The 26,112-nt window shown below is 36.5% G+C and overlaps 1 protein-coding gene across 3 annotated transcripts in view; it reads left to right on the top strand.

Annotated features, from left to right (window-relative positions):
• Window positions 1–26,112, top strand: part of GRIK2 (glutamate ionotropic receptor kainate type subunit 2) — a 420,597-nt gene that overhangs the window by 379,080 nt on the left and 15,405 nt on the right. For all 3 annotated transcript variants that reach the window (XM_074581042.1, XM_074581040.1, XM_074581041.1), the window contains 2 exons: window positions 1,734–1,959; window positions 20,937–21,187. In XM_074581042.1, coding sequence (XP_074437143.1) covers window positions 1,734–1,959; window positions 20,937–21,187 — 477 coding nt within the window. The remainder of the gene's footprint in view (window positions 1–1,733; window positions 1,960–20,936; window positions 21,188–26,112) is intronic.

Here is a 26,112-nt window from a genome sequence, read left to right as displayed (position 1 = left end):
CTGCCAATTTTTTATATTGCTCAAATTATTTATAGTGGCTAAAATATTTGTTTCGTGTACTCGGGTGAAGATTGTATGTTAAAAAAATTAAATACAGGTTCTTGGTAAAATTTTACAAATATTGAAAAACATTTATTTTCTGTCTGTATTCTGTCTGTATTACATAGTAATTTAAATTCCTACAGAGCTGATGTGCATTGCTTAAAGTACGTTATTCTGTAGTGCAATATTCAATGCTTGCAAGAAGTACTTGTTTTTCAAAACAAACACTATGAGGAAACACCGTATCTGTTCGGTCTTCTCTATTTTATGTGTTCACAGTTTATTTTGAAGATAAATGGTTTCCCCCTTCATTGTTACTAAAATCTTTTGCAATCAGCCACAGTAACAATGTGTTCATGCAGAGTCCTAAAAGTCTTCAGTTTTTGTTAGCGTTGACACTAGAGTTAGTTCGAATGTTTGATTTGCTAAGTCCCCAGGCAGAGTGAAATAACTCTTGGATTGTATCTCAGCAGGGAGACAAAGTCATCTTTTTTTCTAAATAAATGTTCTTTTTATTCCACATACACTGCTAATTCTCCTCTGGGGCAGAATTTATGGCTGCCAATCAGCTGAACTTCAGAAAGGTTTGTAGTATCAATCTTTGTTTAGTATCTTCACCGTAGCTGACGGCATAGTTATGTTTAAGGGTGACATTAAAAGATGAAAGACTCCTTAAAAATTCTGATTAAACTAGTTTTCATGCTGTATTTCTACATTTTATTTACTAGGCAAGATTTAACATTACTGAACATTTTCTGATACGTCTTGAGTTTGAAACATTATTAAACAGATGGGGCAAATGTAATATAAAATGTTCAGTACTTCTAATACCTTCAATTTATTCAGTGGTTATGATCTCTTAAGCACTGTGTTCTACAAAGATCAGGGAAGGTAATATCCTTTTTCAAAGAAGCTGAGGTGAAAGAAGGAAACAACTCCTCTGTAGTTGCACAGCATCACTTTGTGCCAAACTGCTGTCCCTCCCTTCTTATCACAACAGTTCTTTGCGTTCTGTGAATATTAAAGCAGAAAACACATATTAATTTTTAGGACTTTTAGTAGTCAGTTTCTGAATGGCAAGCTGGTGTTAGTGTGACCAGAGTGTGAAACTATCTCTTACCTAAAATCTTTCTCCAAGTACTTTTGTAGTGTACCATGGATGAAATGTTTGCTGCCCTCTACTTCACAACTGTTTTCTCCATATACTGCCTTCTGTAAGTGCTTTGATTGCTTCAGGTTGCCACACTATTCATTGGGTTTTCAGAATTGCTCAGGATTAGCTGAGTGACTGAAATAAGAGTGAACATTTCAAATGTGCCAAAAGCCACAGATTCTCCTATAATACTCTCCAACATTGCTGATGAACTTGGCAACAGTGAGATACTTAATAGTTTCCACTGACTTCAAATACCTGTAGGCCTTTATCCTACATAAAAACATATATACAATAAAACCCAGATAAACAACAGGTATTGCACGTTTTCTTGAGAATCTCTCCAGCTCTTTTGTTTTGCACGGACAAGATGAGAAGTACAGATGAGATGAAAGCTACAGGCACCCTTACAAGAATGCGTTGGTAAAACCTGACGTAGTAAAATACCACAAGAGAGCAATGTGGAAACTGAGAATTTACTTTCACTCTTATAAGCATATTATTCTTATTCATATTGCATCTAATATTTGTCTTTCAGAAATCCAAAATCTCCACTTATGACAAGATGTGGGCCTTCATGAGTAGCAGGAGGCAATCTGTACTTGTCAAAAGTAATGAAGAAGGTATCCAGCGTGTGCTTACCTCTGATTATGCATTTTTAATGGAGTCGACAACCATTGAGTTTGTTACACAGCGGAACTGTAACCTAACACAAATTGGAGGCCTGATAGACTCAAAAGGTTACGGCGTTGGAACTCCCATGGGTAGGTGATATGTCAACCATTTGTTCTCTGTTCATTAATCTTAGTTGCTGCAGTAGCATACAAAAGCTCCAATACACTGTTGCTTTCTCTACATTGCTAACATTTTTTCTTGTTCTCTTTTTCCCACCTGGGGAAAATATTACATATTTTATCAACATTTATGGATTTGATTGAATTTTCTAAACAGAAAAAAGTAGGTACTTTATAAAAATTTGGACACTTTCATATGGTATGTTTCTCTTACATGGTGCCTTCCATATGTTCAAAAACAACAACAAAAAGTACTTTTTGCAGCACTTTCTTTGATGAAAAAATTTTTTAAAATGTTGATCTCTCTAGAGGATGAGCTGCTGGTAGTCCAATGCTTGCATTAGCAAATGGGGATAATGCTTCTATTCTGAGAGGGCTAATCACTCAGATTCTTAAAAGAGGAGGAAAGATTCCATAACATGCCACGTATAATCCACAGACAAAAGTAATACTGAGTTAACTTTGTGAAATAGGGTTTTGCAGAGCAATTCCAATCCTGTAAATATTTTCCAGGTCAGGTGTTCTTGACTAGGAAAAAAACTTTAGTTGTAAGATTACGAGCTAATTGCAGACATTAGTTTGGCTGCTAGAATCCACAGGATGGGGTTCAACAAGCACTGAAGTGCTGAGTTCCCATTGACTGCAGTGATTTTTAAAGGACATGAGCTGAGGATCTGGCTTTAGATTCCAGAATAGATGGGAATAAAAAAATAGTGTCACACAAAAAGTCTGTCAGTACTGCACAATGATCCTACTTAATATTGGAAGATCATTCTGCTGAATTCTTTGCATGGCCAATATTTACTTTAGCTTTATTTTTAAGAATAATTTATCACCCTGTGATTGATGTGAATATGTTTTATGTTTTTCTCAAATAGGTCTTACTTTTGGTACTGATTTTATCTGTGTTAATACTATACACTAAATCATTGTATGGGGAAAGTTGTGTCCAATACTCAAAATCAATCACATGGTAAGGAAGGTTAAGAACTAAACTTTACTGGAATATCTTGGATAAAGAGGTATCTACTAGTATTATCAAATATAGGTTTCCCTTTATGTTTTAGATATTTACTGCAACTCTAATGAAATCTTTATAATTTTCATCATTTCAGTAATTTGCTATGAAATGTACACCTCCTGCAGAAATTATGATTCTGTTCATTCTTTCTTTGAACAGTCATTTGTTAGGAATCTAGTTTTAATTTATATAGCAATTTTTCCACCCTGCTCTGTTGTGGTTTCTTATATTGATGAATATTTTCTGTAGACATCTAAGTGCCAGAAGGCACTGGACTTCAGTTCTGCTGCTCTTTTTGGCATCTCATATTTTATGATATATAAACCTTTTGTTATTTTAAGGGTGAAAACCATCTTCCATTTAGGTTTAGTATGGTGGAAATTAAATCTTAGTGATAGCTTGAAATCCTTGAATAAGCCGCATGCAAACTCGTGAAGCATCTGAAGCATGCCTCAGAAATCTAAGTGCCCATGGAAGTGCCAAAATGATAGAAATCAGATAGTCCAGGCTATTTTACAAGTGATTTTGATTATGTGTAATCACACAAGTAGCATAAACACCAAAGAAAGCAGATGAAAAGCAAATAAAGCCAGAAATGGACTTCTAGAGTTAAAGTTACGAGGAAGAGGTATTGAGTGTAAAGAGGCAAGGAAGCAAGTAAGCAAACTGTCTTTTGGTCTTTGTCCCCTACCTTATTTGGGGAGAAGAGGCAGTATGCATGCACTATTTCATCATTAACGTTGAATCATATCAAAGACATTTTTCAGCTCTTATTCATCTGCAAGATTTCAAGTAGTAACAAATTATCTGTGTCAAGAGAAATAATAGTGTTGTACAAGGGGATCTGTGAGCTGATAATTGTCTTGAATCAGGATGAAAAAAATAAAGAACATACCTGCAGGAGTCAGAGATCAGCAAAGGAAGTAAAATGAGATTTGAAACAGTGTTAAACTTAGCAACTGAAGTTGAAGCAAGATCTGAAAAAAAGAGGCCTTCATAAAAGGAAATATAACAGAACCTAAAATAAGATATAAAGTAAGGTTTTCACAAAAGAAATGAAGGTACAATATAACAGCATCTGTAGCTTTCCCAGAACAGCTAAGAATAAGAGATTAATCCTGTGTTAGGCCAGAATCTATAAAATGCTATTCAGAGAACTAACATTTGTAAAGGTTTTGTATCTTGTGTATTAACCACACAGTCTCAGAGGAAAGAGATTGGGTAGACTCTGCTAAAATAATGTTCACACATACATTTGAAAGGAGACCTTACAAGAAGTGTATCCATAGTGCCAGTCAGAATATATTGCTTTGTTGAAGCTAGAAACTCTTACCTAGCAGTGGATAGTACAAAATAAAATCATGCATTATAGGTAATCTCATTTCTACAGGAAGAAATAATTCCGGAGTCTTTAAAAGAACTTATGACATGGTTAATTCTGCAGAAGTAGATTTCATCATTATTTAATGTTTATGGAAGAAGTTTATAGCCATGCATTTGAGCAATATCTTTTTAGAGTTAATAATACTAAGAATAACTTGTCAAGTGCTTGGAAAACTACAGTGTAATGGTTTCACAAGGCACATGTTACTGCTTGTGCCTATTTGGGAAGCAACACATCTCTGAGCAATAAAGAAAAAAAATACAGAACTAATTGTATTAGAGACACAGTATCTGAAAGATATAGATGTCATCTCCCCCAATTTACAAAAATATCCAGTTTATCTCCCAGAATAGTGTCTTGAATTTGAATAAATATTTGCATGTGAGATTTAATTTGTAGAATACAGTTGTTACAGACCTTATGTCGAATACAGTAGAATGGATATGGTTACTTTTAGAGAACAGCATCAAAGAATGTAGGTGCAGCATATCTTGTTCCTTTTGAAGGCTAATAGAATAATAGTTAGTGAGAACACAATTTGCTTGAGTCTACGTAGCTACAAACAGAAGGGCTAAAAGCTTTCCTAACAGAAAAATATGCTAGCAGAGTAATTTATGACAGGATAATCACTTGGAAAATGCAACCACCCAAATATAGCACCATCTCAGTGTACTACAGTAAAAGCTCTCTGCTCACAATGTGAGAGTTTTAAATTCAGAGAAAGTTGCACAAAAGGAGGAGAAAAAACCAGCAGATCAGGCAGTGTATAGATATCAACTCCCTCCAAATACACCGAAGAAGCCAAATCTGAATTTACATAATTATTAGTGAAGTAAACAAAGTTTAAATTGCTAAAATGTAGCCTTGATGAAGGAAATTGGAAATGATGTACTTCTGGCACAAAGTAGGATCAGTGTACACGTTTAAAATCCACAAAATAAACTGATGTTTGGAATAGGTGCAAAGCAGCATTCTGTATGATATCTTTGCTGTTAGCTTTATTTAATATGTCACACATGACACCTGCAGCACTGAAAATAAGCTAGAGTGCGTGCGTTTGGTAATTTATACATACAATGAATGATTCTCATGCTACATGTTTATAAATTGAGGTAACAGTCTTGTATATACTTAACTTCATTTTCAGTCAGCCACCTCTGGTGCTAGGCTAGAAAAACTTCATTTATAATAAAAAGAGAAGGGAAGAACAGACCTGGGTTGAGACATTTGACAAGAACTGATACTTTGGAGCAGATAAGGGAAAAACTATTTGTTACTGGGGCTGTGTTTGTTTTGTTTTATTTTCCGTCTTTGCAACTTTGTTTATAGTTTTGTAACCAACAGTGTTAACACTTCCTTTGCTAGAGCCTGTTTGATTTTCTTCCCATTTTCTTCCTTTTTTTTTTTTTTCTTCCCGTTTGAAGCTCCACATGTCAGAGTTTTGTATTGGCTCTATTTTGGCATGTCCTATTAGGAGGCACTATTTTGTCAGTCCTGTGTTCATCAATGAATCTGGTAGATACATGTTTTGTTAACGTGATACTTTTGTTAAGTATCCTGTATAGTTTATTTTTAATAATAAATATATGAGTATGTAGCATGTACAATTATCTATTAGAAATAGATACATCTTTCTTTTAGTGGTTGGAATTTGACTTTGTGTGGTCATACACCTCATCATCCAAGGTTGATATTCGAGGGAGGAAGGAGGGGAGGGAGGGATGGAGAGAGGGAGGGGAGAAGAAAGAAAAGAGAGAGAAAGAGAGAAAAGACACAGAAAGCAAAAAAATGAGGGCAGGTGAGGATAGAACAAACCCTTTGGGTATTTAGAATAACTTCTGCTTTTAATGACAGATCCTCTAAACTGTTACTTATCACCTACAGTAGTTCTAAATTTCTCATTTCTTCATCATGCATGATAAAGGTGTTTAAAATTGATTTTTTTTTCTTGAATAAAACCCAGTTGGGATAAATGTGCCATTGCAAAGGATTCCTAAATGCTTATGATACTTCCGCTTGCTTATGGTCTTCTTATCAAACATAAATTATAACTTTTTTCAAGAAAACCTGGTCTATCCAACAATACAAACTTCATGCCCTACTGCAAGTCAGTTAATATGACTTTTCTATGGTCAACATAATGTAAACTACAGTAATATTATTTGACAAATGCTATTTTCCATAATAAGTATTTATTAACATCATTGTTAATGTGAAGTGAACCACATGAAAGGTTAGAGATTTGCTTCTATGCAGTCTATATCAGGCCTTAGCAGTCTGCAATGCTACTTTTCACTTTTTTTTTTTTTTTTTTTTAAACTCTCCAAAGCAAATCTTCATTTCTCTGGGGTAGTTTCAGGTTGATATTTCTTTTCCAAATTCCTGTTTCTCTTCAGCATGTTAGACAGCAGGCTACTATCCATCTGGCTTGGGCAGATTTTCTATTGAATTGCCAGTTGCTTCTGTGTTGAACCTGGAGTACATAAATAGCTGACAAGTGTATATGTCAAACCCATTCCATACGAGCAGATCTATTGAGCATGCACCTTTCAGATGATCTGCTCTTATGTGTCAACTCAGGACTACCCTGTATATGCCAGGCAAACTCTGTATATGTGGAAACACATGCAAAGTAATGCCTTTGACATTTTGAAAATGAAAAAGGGTAGGTGTAAGTAATCCTAAAAATTTGCATATATTTCTTCTAATTCTTAAGAAATACAAAATAGAAAGTGGTGTTTGAGAGATATGGCACATATAAGAAATTAGAGCTAGTAATTTCTCTACTGTTGCTCTGTGATTGTTGAGCTGTGGAAAGCTACAGAATTAGATTAAGAGGGGGCTTTAGCTGTATAGCAGTGGTGTACCTATAATATCTGATAATAGGGAGGTAAAAATCAGTTTGAGAAAAAGATGAAATGCACATTTTCTTATCCTTTCTTCCTGTGCAGCTATTACAAGAAAATAAATTGTGCTATTAATATTAATAATATCTCAGTTGCAAAATGTAGTGAGCTGAATCTGTTACATGACTGTCTTCACTTTTACTAGTTTTTTGACTTACTTTTCCCTTGCTGTGATCAAGCTATGACTTCTCCTACATCATCATACCACTGTCTGCATCCCTGATCTTTCCATACTTATGGATTATCAAGATGCCCTGAAAAATGCTCATATCTTTATTATTTAATTGTTAACTTTTATTTTTTTCAAAAAGAAATGTGCACTACCCCAACTATATAGAGACTCTTCACTGTACATGGGGATAAAATACAACTCTGAAGATCTGAATGAAATTAAACAATGTATTTTGGGGTCAACACACCAAGTGGATAAAGCTACCAACATTTCATTGCAAAGCTAAGTCTTACAGAACTACCCGTTATACCAGATGAGATAACTTGCACTAGTAAAACAAATCCATGTATCAAAATTTATTCATGGAAGTACATAAAATATTTCTACACAGTGTATATTTATATACTTACAATAGAAAGCTGGTAGCTACTGTGATACAAACAAGTTATACTTCCCATGTCAAAAAGAAAAGTATATGAATAAAACAAACAGCCTTCCAGCAGAGGTGCATTGGCTGCAGGTCCCAGATATCAGTGTACTCACTTAAGTTCAAAGGATGAAACAAAACTTCAAGGCTGTCATGTTCTATTGATTCAGAAGTGCCATTTTTAGTCAAGTTCTCTTTTCTGTACATTCTAATGAAATATCAAATAAAATGTCTTTGTTTACAAACATTTTATACATTACAATCTCTTAGAGAAAAAATATATTTTTCACAGTATTTTGTTCTTAAAGATTCTCAAAAATTTGCCCATTCACCTATGACTTCCAAAAAGTCTATTTGGCCAATTAACGTAATGTGCAGATCACTTGCATATAGAAATTTATTTATAAACTTTTGCACAATGTAGTTAATCTAAACATTTTTTAACCTAGGCATTCAAATCTTTTATTTTTTGGCAAATCAGAACCAAAAGCAGAGTTGGCTTTCCTTTTTTTTTTTTCCCCCCTCTCTTTTTTTCGAATTTCAGTCAGCTGTGTAGCATGTAATTAAAATGTTGTTTGGAGTAAGCACATTTGGAAGACAGTAGTATTCATATAATTTCATCAGACACAGAATCTAGAAAGAGTATTTCACACTCCACTCACTTAAATTAAAGATTTCACTGCAGAAAAAAAGGGTTTCAGGCAATAATTTATGATCTGCTATTTCATATCTTCTCTAGGAATATGACTTCATGAATTATTTATATTTTCTAAGCCATTAATAAATGCAATACAACACTGTTCTTCCTACCCCAGTGATAGGCTGATGGATTCAAATAAAATTTAAACAAATAGTTTAATCAGCAAATGTATAACACTTAATTATCATGTTGTATCCAATAACACTGTATAGGTCCAGATAATTTATACTACTATATATCTCTAGGGAGTGACCTAGAAAAAACATTCACAGTAAAATTTTCTATTTTATAGTATTGAAATTTTTTAACTGACTTGACTGTGTTCTTAATGCAGGTATTTTTCAAAAGATTTCATTACCTGCAATTTTTATTTAAGTGCGTGTTTCCAAATATAGAAATTTTTAAATGAAGGCACAGTGAGGAATATAAATTACTTAAGAACAAAAGCTTTTAATTGATTTTTGTAATTTCAAGGACTAAAACTTAATTTAATAAAAATATGAATAAATGACTCTTATTTCCTAAATATGGACTAGAAAGTAAAAAAAAATATTTCTAAGATGATCTCAAAATAGTCTTAACTCTCCTCTTAGAACTGAGAATGCACTCTCCTCCCTTGCTGCATTTATCATTTCAAACAGAGATTTACAGCCTGGTTTTGTAATAATCTAAAAATTAGTTTATTTTTGGAGCTTGCCTGTAAAATAAAAAGCAGATAAAATTGGAGTAAATACCTTGTAAGTGTAAAAATAACACTTCATCATCCTACAGATGTGTAGGATGTTGCCTCTTATGTTTTGTCTAGTTTTTAAAAGACCAAAGCCTTGAATTCTACAGCTACATGTCTGAATTAACTTTTTTTTTTTGTTAAGCAGGTTTTTTTTACACTTAGAACATTAACTACATCCAAATTAATACTTTAAACAAATGCCCTGAATGTTTTCTAGTAAAGAAATTTAATATGTTATTACATATTTAGAACATAGTGGTGCTAGAAATTTTTCCTGTTTTAGGTCCCAGTTTAAGAGAGATTAAAGTATGAATAGAAAGCCTTGCATTTTCCAGAAATTACCTAAAAATGAATCTCAAAGTTGAAGGTACAGTTGTCCACAGTCAGACATTATAGACACCATCAAAGTAGGCAGCAGTCTATTACTGAGATTATATGAGAATGTGTAGTATGGTTATCCTGCAGTTGTAGATTCTTCTGAAGGGAATAGACTTATGATACAGATGAGTATCATAATGATGAGTTCTGGGCCCCACAATTTAAGAAGAATGTTAAGGCTCTTGAATGTGTCCAGAGGAGGACAACAAAGCTTGTGAAAGGGCTCGAAGGCATTTCGTATGAGGAGCAGCTAAGGACTTTGGGCTTGTGTAGTTTGGAGAAAAGGAGGCCTTTTTTTCTTTTCCCTTTTTTTTTTTTTCCCTCCTTCTCCTTCTCCTTCTCCTTCTCCTTCTCCTTCTCCTTCTCCTTCTCCTTCTCCTTCTCCTTCTCCTTCTCCTTCTCCTTCTCCTTCTCCTTCTCCTTCTCCTTCTCCTTCTCCTTCTCCTTCTCCTTCTCCTTCTCTTTTTTCCTTCTCCTTTTTTTTTCCTTCTCCTTTTTTTTTCCTTCTCCTTTTTTTTCCTTCTCCTTTTTTTTCCTTCTCCTTTTTTTTCCTTCTCCTCTATGTTTCTCTTTCTCTTTTTTCTCTTTGTCTTTTTTTTTTTTGCTTTTATTCTCAAAGAAGATTACAAGTTTCACTGAAAGGTTTGGTTTGGAATGTTTTATTTTAATCACTGGGTGCCTACACCTTACTTCAGTATTCCCCATATGTTTTACTGTTGGGAATGCCATCAGGCCAATCACATTATCTTAATTCTTGCTAATGTTCAGTTATGATTGATAGAGTTTTCATGCTCTTAGAAGAGGAAGGTCTCTTGCACTTCACAATGCTTTGTCTGGACAGATTTGCAGGAAAAGACAGACTATTTTTCCCTAAAGAAGTTTTTGGTGAGAGCCATTAGAGAAGCTTAATGCTTCTATTCTATGCGGTGCTTTTTACTCTTCCTCTATAGGTGCAAAAACACACACAGATTTTCAGTCTGTTCCTCCATTTTTACTTTAGTCCATTAGAATCAATAGGGCTAGTAAAGATTTATTGATCTGATCCTGGGAATCAGATCACTTATTTAAAAAAAAAAAAAAAAAACAACCAAAAAACCAAAACCAAACCATAAAAACCTCCCATCTATAAAACTTCTACCTATAACATACCTGAATAAGAAGGTAAGGCTGATGTTTCACTGTCATTTTAAACTGGCATAGGGCTGCTGCATTTTGCGAAAACTGACAGCTATAGGAGCTGGTGTAGTGACTTAAACTGTCAGAATACCATTCATCGTCTTTCATAAAATTAATTTACCTTGTGTTTAACTATGTAGCTACTAATGAGGCTGGATGAACATTAGTCATAGCATGAAGAAAGCAGTAATAATAAACAAACTGGGATTCAAAAGAGGAAATGAGATTTCTGCACAGCCAGCTGCTAAACTGCATCTGAAGACAATCCAGAGATCCTTCCCTGCTTTGTGATAGTTAGAATCATAGAATCATAGAATTATTAGGGTTGGAAGGGACCTTAAAGATCACCTAGTTCCAACCCCCCTGCCATGGGCAGGGACATCTCCCACTAGATCAGGTTGCTCAGAGCCCCGTCCAGCCTGGCCTTAAAAACTTCCAGGAATGGGGCTTCCACCACCTCTCTGGGCAACCTGTTCCAGTGTCTCACGACCCTCATGGTGAAGAACTTCTTCCTAACATCCAGTCTGAATCGTCCCAACTCTAGTTTTAATCCATTCCCTCTAGTCCTACCATTACCCGACATCCTAAAAGGTCCCTCACCAGCTTTCTTGTAGGCCCCCTTAAGATACTGGTAGACCTCTATAAGGTCTCCTCGGAGCCTTCTTTTCTCCAGACTGAACAACCCTGACTCTCTCAGTCTGTCCTCATAGGAGAGATGCTCCAGCCCTCTGATCATCCTCGTGGCCCTTCTCTGGACACTTTCCAGCACATCCATATCTTTCTTGTAGTAGGGTCTCCAGAATTGGACGCAGTACTCCAGGTGGGGTCTCACAAGAGTGGAATAGAGGGGGAGAATCACCTCCCTCGACCTGCTGGCCACACTTCTCCTGATGCATCCCAGGATACGATTGGCTTTCTGGGCTGCTAGTGCACACTGACGGCTCATGTTGAGCTTCTCATCTACCAGCACCCCAAGTCCTTTTCTTCAGGGCTGCTCTCAAGCTAGTCACTGCTCAGCCTAGTCAGCTTGCCCTGACCCAGATGGAGGACCTTGCACTTGGTCTTGTTGAACTTCATGAGGTTGGCATGGGCCCACCTCTCCAGCCTGTCAAGGTCCCTCTGGGTGGCATCCCTTCCCTCCAGCATGTCAGCCACCCCAAACAGCTTGGTGTCGTCGGCAAACTTGCTGAGGGTGCACTCTATGCCACTGTCCATGTCGCTGACGAAGTTGTTAAACAAGACCGGTCCCAGTACTGATCCTTGAGGGACTCCACTTGTCACTGGCCTCCACTTGGACATGGACCCATTGACAGCCACTCTTTGGGTGCGGCCGTCAAGCCAGTTCTTTATCCACTGAATTGTCAGTCCATCAAACCCATATTTTATCAGCTTGGAGACCAGGGTGTCATGAGGGACAGTGTCAAAGGCTTTGCTCAGGTCCAGGTAAATGACCTCAGTTGCTCTCCCCTTGTCTATTGATGTTGTGACCTTCTCATAGAAAGCCACCAGGTTTGTCAGGCACGATTTGCCCTTGGTGAAGCCATGTTGATTGTACCCAATCACCTCTTTGTTATTCTTCTGCCTCAGCAGTGCCTCGAGGAGGATCTGCTCCATAATCTCACCAGGCATGGAGGTGAGACTGACTGGCCTATAATTCCCTGGTTCCTCCTCCTTTCCCTTTTTGAAAATGGGGATTATGTTTCCCCTTTTCCAGTCAGTGGGGACTTCACCAGACTGCCATGACCTTTGGAATATAATAGAGAGCGGTTTAACAACCTCATCCACCAGTTCCTTCAGTACCTGTGGGTGTATCCCATCAGGTCCCATGGACTTGTTCACTTTCAGGTTCATCAGATGGTCACGAACCTGATCTTCACTTGCGATAGGCAGTTCTGTCCAATGCCTGCCATTGTCTTCTGTGACTCTGGGAGTGTGGCTGGAGCCCTTCCCAGTGAAGACTGAGGAGAAGAAGTCGTTGAGAACCTAGGCCTTCTCCACATCACTTGTCTCCAGCTCCCCCATTTCCTTTCTGAGGGGGCCCACACCCTCCCTAGTCTTCTTCTTACCATTAATGTACCTATAGAAATTTTTGCTGTTTCCCTGATCTCCTTGGCTAGATTTGATTCTAACTGAGCTTTAGCTTTTCTTACCAGGTCTCTTGCTGTTCAGACAGCTTCCTTATATGCCCCCCATTCTAGCTGTCCTTTCTTCCATTCCTTATAAAGTTTCTTTTTGTGTGACAGTGTGTCCAGGAGCTCCCTGTTCATCCAGGCAGGTCTCCTAGCATTCTTTCCTGCCTTCCTCTTGGTCCTAGTTTGCTCCTGGACACGGAGAAGGCGATCCTTGAATACTGACCAGCTGTCCTGGGCCCCCCTTCCCTCTAGAGCTTTGTCCCACGGCGCTTTGGCCAGCAGATCCCTGAAGCGATCAAAGTCTGCATGCCTAAAGTCCAGGGTCGTAAGCTTGGAATATATCCTCCTAGTTGCCCTGAGGATCTTAAATTCTATCGCTTCGTGGTCACTGCAGCCAAGGTTATCTCTGAGCCTCACATTGGTCACCAGCCCTTCCCTGTTGGTGAGAACGAGGTCCAGCATAGCACCTTTTCTTGTTGGTTCCTCTACCATTTGGAGGAGGAAGTTGTCATCTATGCATTCCAGGAACATCCTGGATTGCTGGTGCCTTGCTGTGTTGTCCCTCCAGTAGATGTCAGGGTGGTTGAAGTCCCCCACGAGTACCAGGGCCTGTGAACGCGAAGCCACTTCTACCTACCTATGGAGGGCCTCATCTGCTTGGCTCTGCTGGTCAGGTGGCCTGTAGCAGACCCCTACTGTAACATCACCTTCCCCTGTCTTCCTTTTAATTTTAACCCATACCTTCTCAACGACCTCCTCATCCTTCCCCGTGTGGGGCTCCATTGATTCTGGTCACTGATGGTCATCGATGCTGGTCACTGATGTAGAGGGCAACACCTCCTCCCCTCCTACCCTGCCTGTCCTTCCTAAAGAGCTTGTGTCTGTCTATCCCTACATTCCAGTCATGGGAATCATCCCACCAAGTTTCAGTAATGGCCACTATGTCATGGCTTTCCAGCAGCATAGTGGCCCTTAATTCATCCTGTTTATTGCCCAAGCTGTGTGCATTCACATAGAGGCGCTTCAGCTGGGCTGGCTGTGTCCCCCTCTTGCACAAATCCCTCTTGATTCCCTTGGGGTGTCCCGGTGTGTCGTCTCCAGCTTGCCTTAGGGCAACAAGTTGAGAGCCCTTACTAGGACTCCATCCCTCTGCCCCTATTGCAAAAAGCTGCAGTGTATCTCTCAGTGGCAGAAATAAAACAGTTGTAATTTAACAGAAGTGAGTAGTTGCGCAACGGGGGAGAACTGTCGAAGTGAGTTTTCCATATTTTAAAAAACTCTTTTTGTATGCTTCACCTTCATTCTGTCTCATATTTTGCAGAACTTGAGCAGTATAGTTTTCATCCCCATTCACATTGGCACTTCAATTTTTTCTTCTTTTTGTCTTTTCTCATGAAGGTCTAGGCTAAGAATCAAAGAACATTATGGTAGCAAGAGTGCCACACAACATGAAAACACTGGCTTGTATTCAATACCTTTCTAAAAAAAAAGAGATTCATAGGATCCTTTCAAAATTAACTATTTGGGGTTTATCAGCCTTCCTTACTCTCTAGTGTTAAGCACTTGGTGGGCTGTTTTCTGTGTCCTAACACCATTCTCTTTTCACACTTCCACCAAACTGAATAGGTGACATGTTTTAAAGAGACATGTTAGAAAAAATTTCCTTAAATTTCAGGCAAGACTAGAAAAATGGCATTGAGCACAATGACTGGCACTGAGCCCAACTAGAACATGCCTTTCAATTAATTTGTACGTTTAGCAGTCAGTGATCAATGCAGAACATAATTTTAAACATGTTTTTCCAGGAGAAAAAGGCAGGTGTTTTGGTTTTGTTTTTCCTTTTATTTTTTTAATGTTTCCATTACTTCTCTTAAATATTGCACAATTTTCTAAAATCAGAATCATATGTTGCCTTATTTGAAGAAATACAAGACAAAGAACATCCTAGACTCCACAGATACAGTTAGTGAGATCTTGCTTTCCTTCTGCTCTTGCAGTAACTTGGGTTTGTCTGACACTGACCGGTCACTATAAGGTCAATACTTTTTACACACCTGTGTTTAAATATATTTATGTAAACCCAACAAAGGCACAGATATGAATGATATGGGAACCTTTCAAAAAGCAGGCAGTTCCAAAACTGAAGGGAATAACTGGTAAATGATGTATTAATTTAGTAATCAAAACTGTTAACAATACACTTGGTTAACATAACTGAAACTAAGTGCTACATATCTGAAAATACTGAAGAGTTTAGAAGTTTAAAACATGCATCGATGAAAATATATTCCTGGATTTCCTCTGTAAAGTACTAAACCCAACAGGCAACACTGGCTTTCAATTTAATCATTGTTGAGATTTCAGACTCTGCAGCTATTTCCTGTTTATATTTTGTGGGACACTCAAGATATCTGAGGTGTCCTTGTCCATTACTTTTGTAAAGTACTCCTCCTGGAGAAAAATTTCCATCTTACAATCCAGCACTGTGTCTATGCAGAAAATGTGCGTAGGTGTTTATGTAGATATGTATTATACATTCTTAGGTAATTCCAAATAATAAATGTAATGAATACTGTGCAAAGTTTGCACTCTGAACTTGAATACTAAAAGTATGAACATTGTCCCCTGCCTATAGTTTTCAAAAATCTAAAGCACTACAAAAAAAAAGAAAAAATCATAAAATAATTTCTAAGCAATCATTTGGTTTTATTGTTAAGACGCCCTAGTTCTATGGAAGCTACTTATTACCTTCAGACAATACAAATTACATAATATGAGCAGTTTTTACCAGTCCTTAGAGATGAGACATATAAACAGATCTGTCTCTATAGGAATAAATAGGAAACCATGTACCAACACAGGAGGTTGTTTTCTTCTGCTTGCCTCCACTTTATCTGTACTTCTTTATACAATTTGGACTGTAATATTCATCATTTATACATGCATAAAAGTGCTGAGCTTCAGTTCTTCTGTAACTAAAACAAATTAATACATTTGTCTTCATTAGTTGAATATAATGCACAAAAAATAGGTGCAAATTATTTATTTTTATGTAGGTCAAACCATGTATTGAAACTAATTTGAGAATTTCAACTGCTTGACCAGTCAATTTATTGTTGCTGAAATGTAAGAATGTGTAGCTTACATATTTGGTAAAAGAACAGTATTTTATAGCTACCTCAGAAGGATGAACATATTGAAGCACTATCAGAGAGGCATGCTAAGACACTGAGCTTTATATCAATAAAGAATTGCCAAAACACTTAATGTCCAGTAGCTGTTGCAAACAGATTTCACCTTAGAAAAGTGGTTTCTAGTAGGAATTTACTGAACAGATGTAACTGAAGCAAAGACATTATTAAAACCTCAGTATTGGTCTTGTAGTGCATAGGACCATATGTACGTATTGCATTGTCAAAGACTTATCTACAAATGTAAGTTGTCTTTGTCCTGATACGTCACCCCTAATCAGAAACAGTGTTGCATCCCAGCACATGGTATTTGCATGGATTTTGGCATTCTTTTCTGAAAAAACCGCAACATCAGCTATTTATTTTGTTTGTCTTGCATTTCCTGGTTAAGTATTCCCTTTTCACTGCTTATTGGAAGTGGGATCTCATTTTGCAGCAACCCCAGGCTCATGGAATAAGTATAATCCTCCACCCAGTGTCCTGTAGTTTAATTAAAATGCTTTAAGGTTCTTCTGAGGGACATACAATAACTGAAAGCAAATGGACCACAGCTTTCTGAAGGTTACAGGAGAGGCTGACAGAGCTAGGACTGTTCAGCCTGAAGAAGAGAAGGCAACTCATGGGTGATGCGATCAATGTGCATAAATACATGATGAGGGAAAATAAGGAAGAGTCAAACTTTTTTCACTGTCATCCATCTACTAGGAAAGAGGCATAGGGCACAAACTGAAATAAAATAAATTCCATTTAAATGTGAGGGGAAAAAACCACACACAAAACCCACCCCTTCTTCACAGTAAGGGTGATCAAACACTATGACAGGTTGCCCAGGGATATTGTAGAGTCTCCATCCTTGGAGATATTCAGAACCCAGCTGAACAACGTGCCCCGAGTAAAATGCTGTAGCTTGAGCACGTGGGGTGGAATACACCGTCTCTGGAGGACACTTCCAAAGTTCTGCCTGTACTGAAATGCAACAGTTTTGTAATGAAAGAGCTTCAGACTTTTTAACTACAGAATCGAGACCCTTCTCTTTGAACAGTGACTTGAATTTGCATCCAAAAGAGGTAAATAAAAGCTATTGGCTGTCTTTTCATTTGAGCCTACCTAATTTCATTTTCTGCACCCAAACGGTTCCCTTGTAATTGAAAAGAAATTTAAAACTCTGAAAGCTCTTAATAAATATGAATTCTTACTATCTCATCCATCCCCAGTGTTGAGGACAGAATTCTCTATGTTGGCCAGGGTAAATGAAAAGACTAGCACCATGGCTTTGAATTTGTCATGGTGCTTTATAGACAAACAGCACAGTGAGTGGAACACTGAAAGCCAATGTTTTTAAGCACTCTGAATGGTTGAGACTTCTTGTTCTCACTGTATATGGGATGCACAGTTACCTGATGCCTCCTTTTCCCAAAGATCAACCAAGAACTGGGTGCCTTGCCTCTGTAATCACTTTAAGCTTGTAAATCAAATTCAGGAACAGAAATCTGCATGGAAAAACTCAAAGAGTGAGCTTCTCTTATTTATCAGAGGGATCAGAAATATATGGAAGATCACTTAATAGAACAGTAGCAGCTGAAACTTCTTATCGTCACCTAGAAATGCAATGTGAGACTTTGTAGGAATTCTGACAGATCCAAAGGTCTATATATTTTTTTATAATGTAAATAAAAATTTTGGATGTCAAAAATATTTTATATTCACTTGCTGAAATTTTTCATTTCTGCGAGGAAAAAAGTTTTAACATCCAGCATGTAATCTGGATGCCTTGCCATATTCTCTGTTTATTTTCTCTCTTTTTGTATGACAGCTTTATCATCCACAGATCAGATCATGATACTTTTAGCCACTTCATGTGCTTCTGGGTGGATTTTCCATTGCTGGGAATTGCAATCCATTTTATATTGCAAAAAAAATCTAGGAGCAAATAAAACCTTAGGAAACAATATCATTGCTATGCTTCCTTTGTTCTCTTAATAACTACTTGAATAGTATAAACAGCATTTTTTAAATATCAGATTGTTAGGTATACTCATTGTTTATAGCAAAATGTGAATCAATGGATTTAGACCATTGTAAGTAATTCAGAAATAGAATAGAAGTACAGCATTGAATGCTAGCTTTTTCATGGGTATAAGATTTTAAATATTTAATTTAATAGCAGCAGTATGCAATGCTGGTCATCCTACATTGATCCTTTATTGTGAGATTACCATTTTTAAGACAAGCTAATAAGATATAGTAAATACAGATATTGCAGTAGGAACACATTGATCCTTACTTGTAAGGTTACCTTTTTTTAAGACATGATAATAAGGTATAACAAACATAAATATTACAATAGAAACACCAAAGGCTTGTGATCTGTCCACTTCGCAACTTTTTGTGTAAAATTTTGCAAATCACCAAGAGTAAGTGATACTGTTGAACTGAATCACTATTAACTGCATTCTATCCTCGTAAACTTAACTAATTGTAGATAGTATTAGCCTGTACTTTATGGGTTTTAACTATGAATTCCTCTGTTGATTCATTTCAAATGGAATTCAATTTGGACTAGAACTGTATATGTAGAAATCTGGTCCCTAGAATATATAAATAATACATGAAGAATAGTTGGTACTGCCTATATTTAGACCAACAGAAAGTGTGGAAATGAAATGCAAATCAGCTTAATTAGAAAGCAGCCTGTCAGATCAGAAGATGGCTTAAACTGGGTCCAAAATTATTTCTCAGAACCTAGTGTTGTTTAAGTTGTTGTTGTTAAATATTTATAGGCAGTGTAACGCTGAAAATATCTCCAAAATATTGTGGTATGCACTTACACTTCCTCAGGCTCTTGTGGACTAATCACTTTCCTTTTTCCATCTGACTGAAGAAATGTGTCAAGTATAGGGTTTTGCAGTGTTTCAGCATAATCAGGATGGTCTGAAATGGTGTGACTTAGGCCCCTGCATGAGCAAGAGAGTAGAAAGAGTTTTTCCTTTCTTTTCAATTCTCGTATAGTCCTGTGTGAACACTGTTTAGTTCCTAGTACAGGACATCATTCTTTTCTAAGCATAGATGATAAAAGCAGAAGTTCTTGCAATTTAAATACTTTGAGGCCAACTTTTCCCACCTTTTATTCTGGAATAAAGGAAAAGCACAAAGTGTTTTGTAATTAATGGTCCTTTCTATGTTTTACTTCCATGCTGGCACAGCAACCCTTTGCTATTGACTTTATTCTCATGATAAGGTCCAGATATGTAAGAAGAAATTGAAGAAATAATGAAGAAATTGAAATAAATTCCATAAAAAAAAATATGTTTTCCAAGAGTGTAAAGAGTATAAAGTATCCTATCCATTTGTTCCTTCGGCTCCGTCAGAATTGATCACAGTATGTGGTGGGGGGTTCGAAGTAGAAGATCTTTAAGGTCCCTTCCAACGTAAATCATTCTATGACTCTATGAAATAGTCAAATGGGCAGCACCTCTCTAAAGGATGCTGAGAATTTTTTTTAAAAGGTATCAAGTTAATTAAAGTGCATTTTATTACTCAGCCAAAGGGAACACTGTAAAAATTATAGCTAGTAAGTAGCATTATTATGACAGCAAGAAAAAGAGGAGGGATTCTTTGTAGAATTGTATTCATATCACATGAAAGAGGGGATGCCATGCCTTTTCATCTACTCTTTTTTTTTTCCCTGGGATTTCTTAACCACGTTAATGAAGAGTCTTTTGTTCCTGTTTTTGAAGGAGGAGAAGAAAAATGATGGTTTTGTTCTCTCCTTAAACATTACACAAATCTTAACATTAAAAGCACTTCTAACTGATGTAATTTACTCTCTAACATTTAGAAAAGAAAAGCTTTCTCCATTGGCATTACCCATTAATTAATGTAGATTTTAAAATACTCATTGAAAAGTCCTTATGCACTATATAAAGAAAAAGAAAGCAGATGACTTACAAAGATATGACGCTACTATTTGAACTGCACCTTGAAATATTGAAAAGTTCAAAAGCTGCAAAATTATCATGTCAATTTAAGATAATGAATTATGAGAAAGAAATACGTTAAAATATGAAAATTTATATCCATGGTATCGAAACACACTTAACCTTATATTTCTGGATGCGTTACTACCTGGTGCTGTTAATAAGTAAATGTGTGCCTGGAAGGTATCTTAAGTGCTTGACAGTTTGTCAGATAGAGACTTTAGTGGCTTGGTTCTGAAGCATAAATTGTTGTTTCTTCTTTTGATAAAGTAGTAGTATAAAGTGTTTGTTTTGTATCAAGCTTTGTGTTAGCTTTAGGGTAACAAACCATGAAACAACAGCCTGTAGATTTATGTATGTTAGACTAAATCTTCTGCAGCATAATTAAAAGCCTGATGGAAATTGAAAGATGAATACTATATGGCTGGATATAATAGTTGGGCATGAAGATGTTTGAAACTGTGGGACCAAGTGTGATAGGATTTGTTGCATCATGTTGTCTGGTTTACAGGCAACACCAGCTGGATCAAGTTTTGCACATAGATATATATATATGTGTGTGTGTGCATATGGGTTTGTATTTATGTGACCAGTGTGACTGTGGTGAGATGTAAATGGCTTTTTGACAAATATTATGGTTGTAGAGGATATAGTTTTTCCTGTGACATTGTATTACATTTTATTCTCATCAGGAATAACTAACTTTCCTTAAAATAATATTCCCATGCAATATGTTCCCTATGGTTTCTTTAGGTTCTCCATATAGAGACAAGATCACTATAGCAATTCTTCAGCTGCAAGAGGAGGGCAAACTCCACATGATGAAAGAGAAATGGTGGAGGGGCAATGGCTGCCCAGAGGAGGAAAGTAAAGAGGCCAGTGCTTTGGGAGTTCAAAATATTGGAGGAATCTTCATCGTGCTGGCAGCAGGATTGGTGCTTTCTGTCTTTGTGGCAGTGGGGGAATTTTTATACAAATCAAAAAAAAATGCCCAGTTGGAAAAGGTAAATATTGTCTTTTCCTATATTATTTTATGTTTGTGGTCTACTTAAATAATACTTTAAACATTTGGTAGCAAAAAGTAGGTGATGCATACTGATTGTTTATTGTATAGTACAGTACTTGTATAAGAAAGGATCAGAGCAAAGAACCCAAAGTTTTACATCTTTTAATTTGTCTTCAATGTGTTTAATTGTAGCCAGATTTCAGGACAAGTGACTATTTCTCCTCTTATTCAAGCCTGAAAAAAGACAGCTTTTTACTCCTGGAAGTTCACTGCAGTTAAATTTATGGATGAAGACGAAATCCGAAACTGTAATGGGAAACAAATTAATCTTCTACAGATAATTCTGATTTTCAAAAGACAAACTGTCTGTAGCTCAAAGTCAAAATCTTAAAATGTCTCTATAGAAATGTTCTTTACAGAAGTTTATACTTGCAAAGTTGTCCTGGTAGCATCTGGAAAAGATTACATCAGCATGATTTTTTATTTGTGGGTTTGCTACTGATATGATGTCCTCTAATTTCAAATTGACTCAATTTTGAAAATTCTAATTGTTCTGTACTTGCAATTCTTTGTCCTGTACTTGAAATTCATACAATCACAATACCGTAATTGTGCCAACACTAGTAATAGCTTGCAAAATTCTTAGTTGGAATTATCTTTTTTTTTTCATAATAAATAAATAGATCTATATATGTGTGTCCATGTTAAACCTAAACTCAAACTATATGTTTTATTGCTATGACATATTCTGAATTTTTAAAATTGAGAAATTGTTGGATTTTACTAGGTCTTTTTCTTTTTTTCTTCTTCTCCTTTTGGGGAGCTTCTGACCTATGGCAATTTCTATATTTCTATTTAGTAATTTAATTTAATAAAATCAGTAGTAAATCCAACAGCTATATTTATATTGCTCTTTTTCCAGATGCTACTGGTGAATTTTTGTAACTTGAATTATTACTCAGAAAATTTACAATTTGTTTTCACTTCTTTTGAGGGAACCTTTTGGTATGCAAGTGTCCTGTTATAAATATATTGTTGAATAAGCTTTTTTTCTAATACAACCAAAGGCAGTGTGAGGTGACAAGGTTCTCAACACAGCCTGAACATGGGTACATTTTATTAAATTGTTAAAGGACCATTTAGATCCTCTTTATGATACTACAGACTGATTCCTTTCTGTTAACATACTATTGGAATGTTATGTTTCTGAAATGAATTTGTGAGGAAAAAGATTCCCGTTACTGAAGTAACCCATGTAAGCCTCAATCAATTTTATCCACCCCTAAGGTGGATACAATTTTCATATGGACAATGGTATAATTTGGTTTAGATTTTCTGGATTTTTAACAAACGCTTAGAAAAATAGGACTGTTTTGATAACAACCTTGTAACATGAGTTCAGTATTTTGCAGGGTGTGAATGCATATCTTATGTGACAATAACAACATGTTGGAAGTTGTGTGAGGAAGCAAACAGAAACTTCTTAATTAAGGACTTGTTTCTCTAAGCTCTATGGTTTTCTGGTTTTTGGTTTCTTTTTTTTTTTTTTTTTATTTGCTTCTTTTTTATTTTTGTTTTTCAATGCTGTATAGAGATAGCAATGACTGGAAGTGTTTGACCTTTTAACAGTACTTGTACCAGAAAGGTCTCATCATATCATCAAGTATTGAGATACTTTAAAAAAGTTAGGAGTGAATCTGAAGGAGTTGAAAGAATCAGGTCTCTCTCTTTTCTTTCCTCCTTGCTGCCAGTCTCTTCCCTTCCCTCCCCTCCCCACTATCCCCACATACCGTGACATCAGGAAAACAGTAGAATTAAATTAATACGAAAATGATGCCAGCATTTCTACACGTGGCCTACCGCAGCATCCCCTTACCCAGTCTTCTTCCAGCACCCATAGACCTTCAGTAAAGGTCTTCTTTCATCCTCTGCAAATGTGGCAGATCCCCTTTCCCTAAGAGAGGGAGTAGCAGCAGCCAAAGGGGAGATAAGCAGTACTGTCATCTGTCCCTGGATACAGGGAAGATCAAAGGCCATATTAACAAACACGGAAACAAAAGGAATTAGGTAACTTCAGCTGCTGAATATATGGAGTATCCTGGGATATTAATTGATATATTAATATGTGAGTCTGCTTTTTAATGTGTACAAAATATACAATTGCACTTATAGTGGGGAGGCAATGCAGATTTCAAGGGTATAATCTAGATATGTTGTTTTAGCATTTCTCATGTCACCCTGCTCCTGGAGTGCATACGTAAACAGAGACATTGGCTGGTGTGAACCCAGTTGGAAAGGAATTGAGCTCAGAGAAGGAGCAAAGTTGTGCTATTTGCTAAAAAACTATTGCATCTTGTAACCAAAGTGGTTCAGAATATGTATGCTCCTGATGTACTCAAAAATCCAAAAGAAACAGGTGACACTAGCTGTAGTCTTTCTGGGAAACAGGTGTCAATAAGCATAATACCACACATGAATTCATGCCACCACAACACTTCCCAAAGAGAAATTCCTCTTTTATTGACACCTTTCAAAAGCAAAGATAAGCCTGGATGTTATCACAGTTAGATTGTCAGTCACTGACAATTACTATCACTTGATAGCTTATTAGAAATATTAGTGTCCTAATTTACTAAGTATTTTCTGGAAGATGCAGATCTGATGGATGTGAAAAGAACAATGGAGGGATTAAATTCTGCTGTCATTTATAGCCATTCAAAACTCATTGAGCCATAAGCAGGTCAGAACTGGGTCTACTTGGGAAAAAATAGCAGATGTACATTTTATTGAACTGTTAAGTACTTCAAAAAATGTGAAATGAGACACTTCGGTGTACCTTAGCTGTTTATTTTACTAGGGGAGATCTGCTCATAGAATTCCTGTAATAAAAAATACTAAATTAAATCTTAGAGCATACTGAAACAGTAACACCAACAAAGTGTTGCTGGAATTACACAATAAAATCATAGCCTAAACATCAGTTAAATTAGCCTCTCTAAAATAGTAATTTATTTATAATTGATAATAAAAGCAATAAAGCAATAACTAAATTGATACTGGTTTATATTTTGCATACATTTCCCAAGGAAGACAAGAACAATTGAACTTTCCATGGTAAATAATTCACTGCTTAGCTACACAACTGAGTTGAGAAAGATCAGTCTAGGTAGTTTATCTCACAAGATACAATGAATGAGCAGTTAGCAAGACTGGACCCAAAGTAGACGTCAGAAGCAGTGTTTTATTTAGAATTGCAGATTCCATTGAACAAGAAATTCTGAATGTTGACTTGTGACCTGTGTATGACACTATGTCTTTGAAGATGGCACAAACTTAACTGGTTGACTCTTACCCAAAATAAATTGTTTACAAAAGTTTCAAACACCTTCTGCAAAATGCACAAACCATGTTTTGGGTTTGATAATGACAGGAATAGAAATTTCTGATCTTCGCTGGCTCAAAAATTCATGCAGATTTACTGACCTGCAGAGACTTTGGGTTATGGCAGTATTTGATCTTAAACTTGTTAGAAATTAAGTGTGGTTTTGCTACAATTGCCAATAATTCTGAATTTGCTGTCTACCTCAAACACACATTTGAGTAAGGTGATAACCTGGGGTGTATTTTGAGCTAAATAACTCCTCTAATTCTACCTAGTACGTAGTCTTACTGATTTTTTTTTTTCCAGAGGGAGTATGGGGAATGACAAAGCATTGTCCTTGTCTATGACAGAATTTTGACATTCCAGGTGACACATTGGGAAAAGGTAGAAGGAGATGGCAGGCCAGAGGCTGTCCTGACTGCATTCCTGCAGAGTCACCACAAGATGGTGCCTTCTAATTTCTCAGAGGGAAATTTAATTGTTACTTTTTAATAGAATTTATGTCACAATGCTTACCTATTTTTTAATTGCAGCCTTTCTAAAAAATGCTAAAGGCTTGTATTCTTTCCTATTGTTTATAATACAAACATCTAATTATGTCGTCTGCTTGGAAACATGTTATGAAGCAGACCTTTTTTATCTAGCCAATCTTGACAATAAATGCTCAGTCATTTGCATTTTATAATTGCTTTTGCTGGTGAATGACCTGCTCCCTGATTTTAACAGGCACTCAGAGGGCAGTGAATAAGCAATGTTAGAAGCAGAAGCCATTTAAAACAATTACTCTGTCCTTTTTTTTTTATCGATGTGCTTCAATGTGTTATGGGTTTATGTCCATTTCCTACATTTAGTTGTGCATAGCTCATATTATTATCATAAGGGGCAGGGGAAACATTGACCTTGAAGACCATTAATATTTAGCATAATATATTGATGATTCTCAGTTTGAGAATTTATTGACCTTTCCTTTGGTTTTGGTTTGTTTTTTGCTTTTTTTTTTTAGTCTGCTCTAAGAATATTTTCGTTTTGATACCACCTTCACACAGTAATTAGAAATTACCATAAATGCCAGCTGTGTGCACTGCTGAAAACTGTAGAATGAAATTCACAGTATTGCTGAAGGCAGTGTCAAGAATATCTAGAACATTGTCTGTTGTCACCCTTAAAAATGGTTGTCCTTGTACCTATCTGGTTATGGTTTCTTTGGAGAAGGTGGTGTTGGCTTGAGGACCAAGGTTTCAAAACCTTGAAACCTGGTTTTATTAATGTAGTGGACTCACACCCTTCCAAAGAGGCAAGGAGGGGCCAAGGGCTGCTAGGCTGAAAAAGCTGTTGTGTTGTAACCATGTGCAGTTGACGCCACCTCCTGCTTGTGCTTCTCTCAAATACAGTTTAACTGTTCTTGATTTGTTTACATGAAGTTAGTGTAAATGCTAATGTGAGTTTTTTGCCAAGGTCCTTCTACAAGCTGTTTGCACCAGGATAAATTTCATAGAATCATAGAATCATAGAATGTATTGGGTTGGAAGGGACCTTTAAAA

The sequence above is a fragment of the Larus michahellis genome, chromosome 3 (genome assembly GCF_964199755.1).
Source record: "Larus michahellis chromosome 3, bLarMic1.1, whole genome shotgun sequence".
Classification (NCBI taxonomy): Eukaryota; Metazoa; Chordata; class Aves; order Charadriiformes; family Laridae; genus Larus; species Larus michahellis.
The sequence above is the reverse complement of the archived record's forward strand: the minus strand, read 5'-3'. Positions and strand labels throughout refer to the sequence as shown.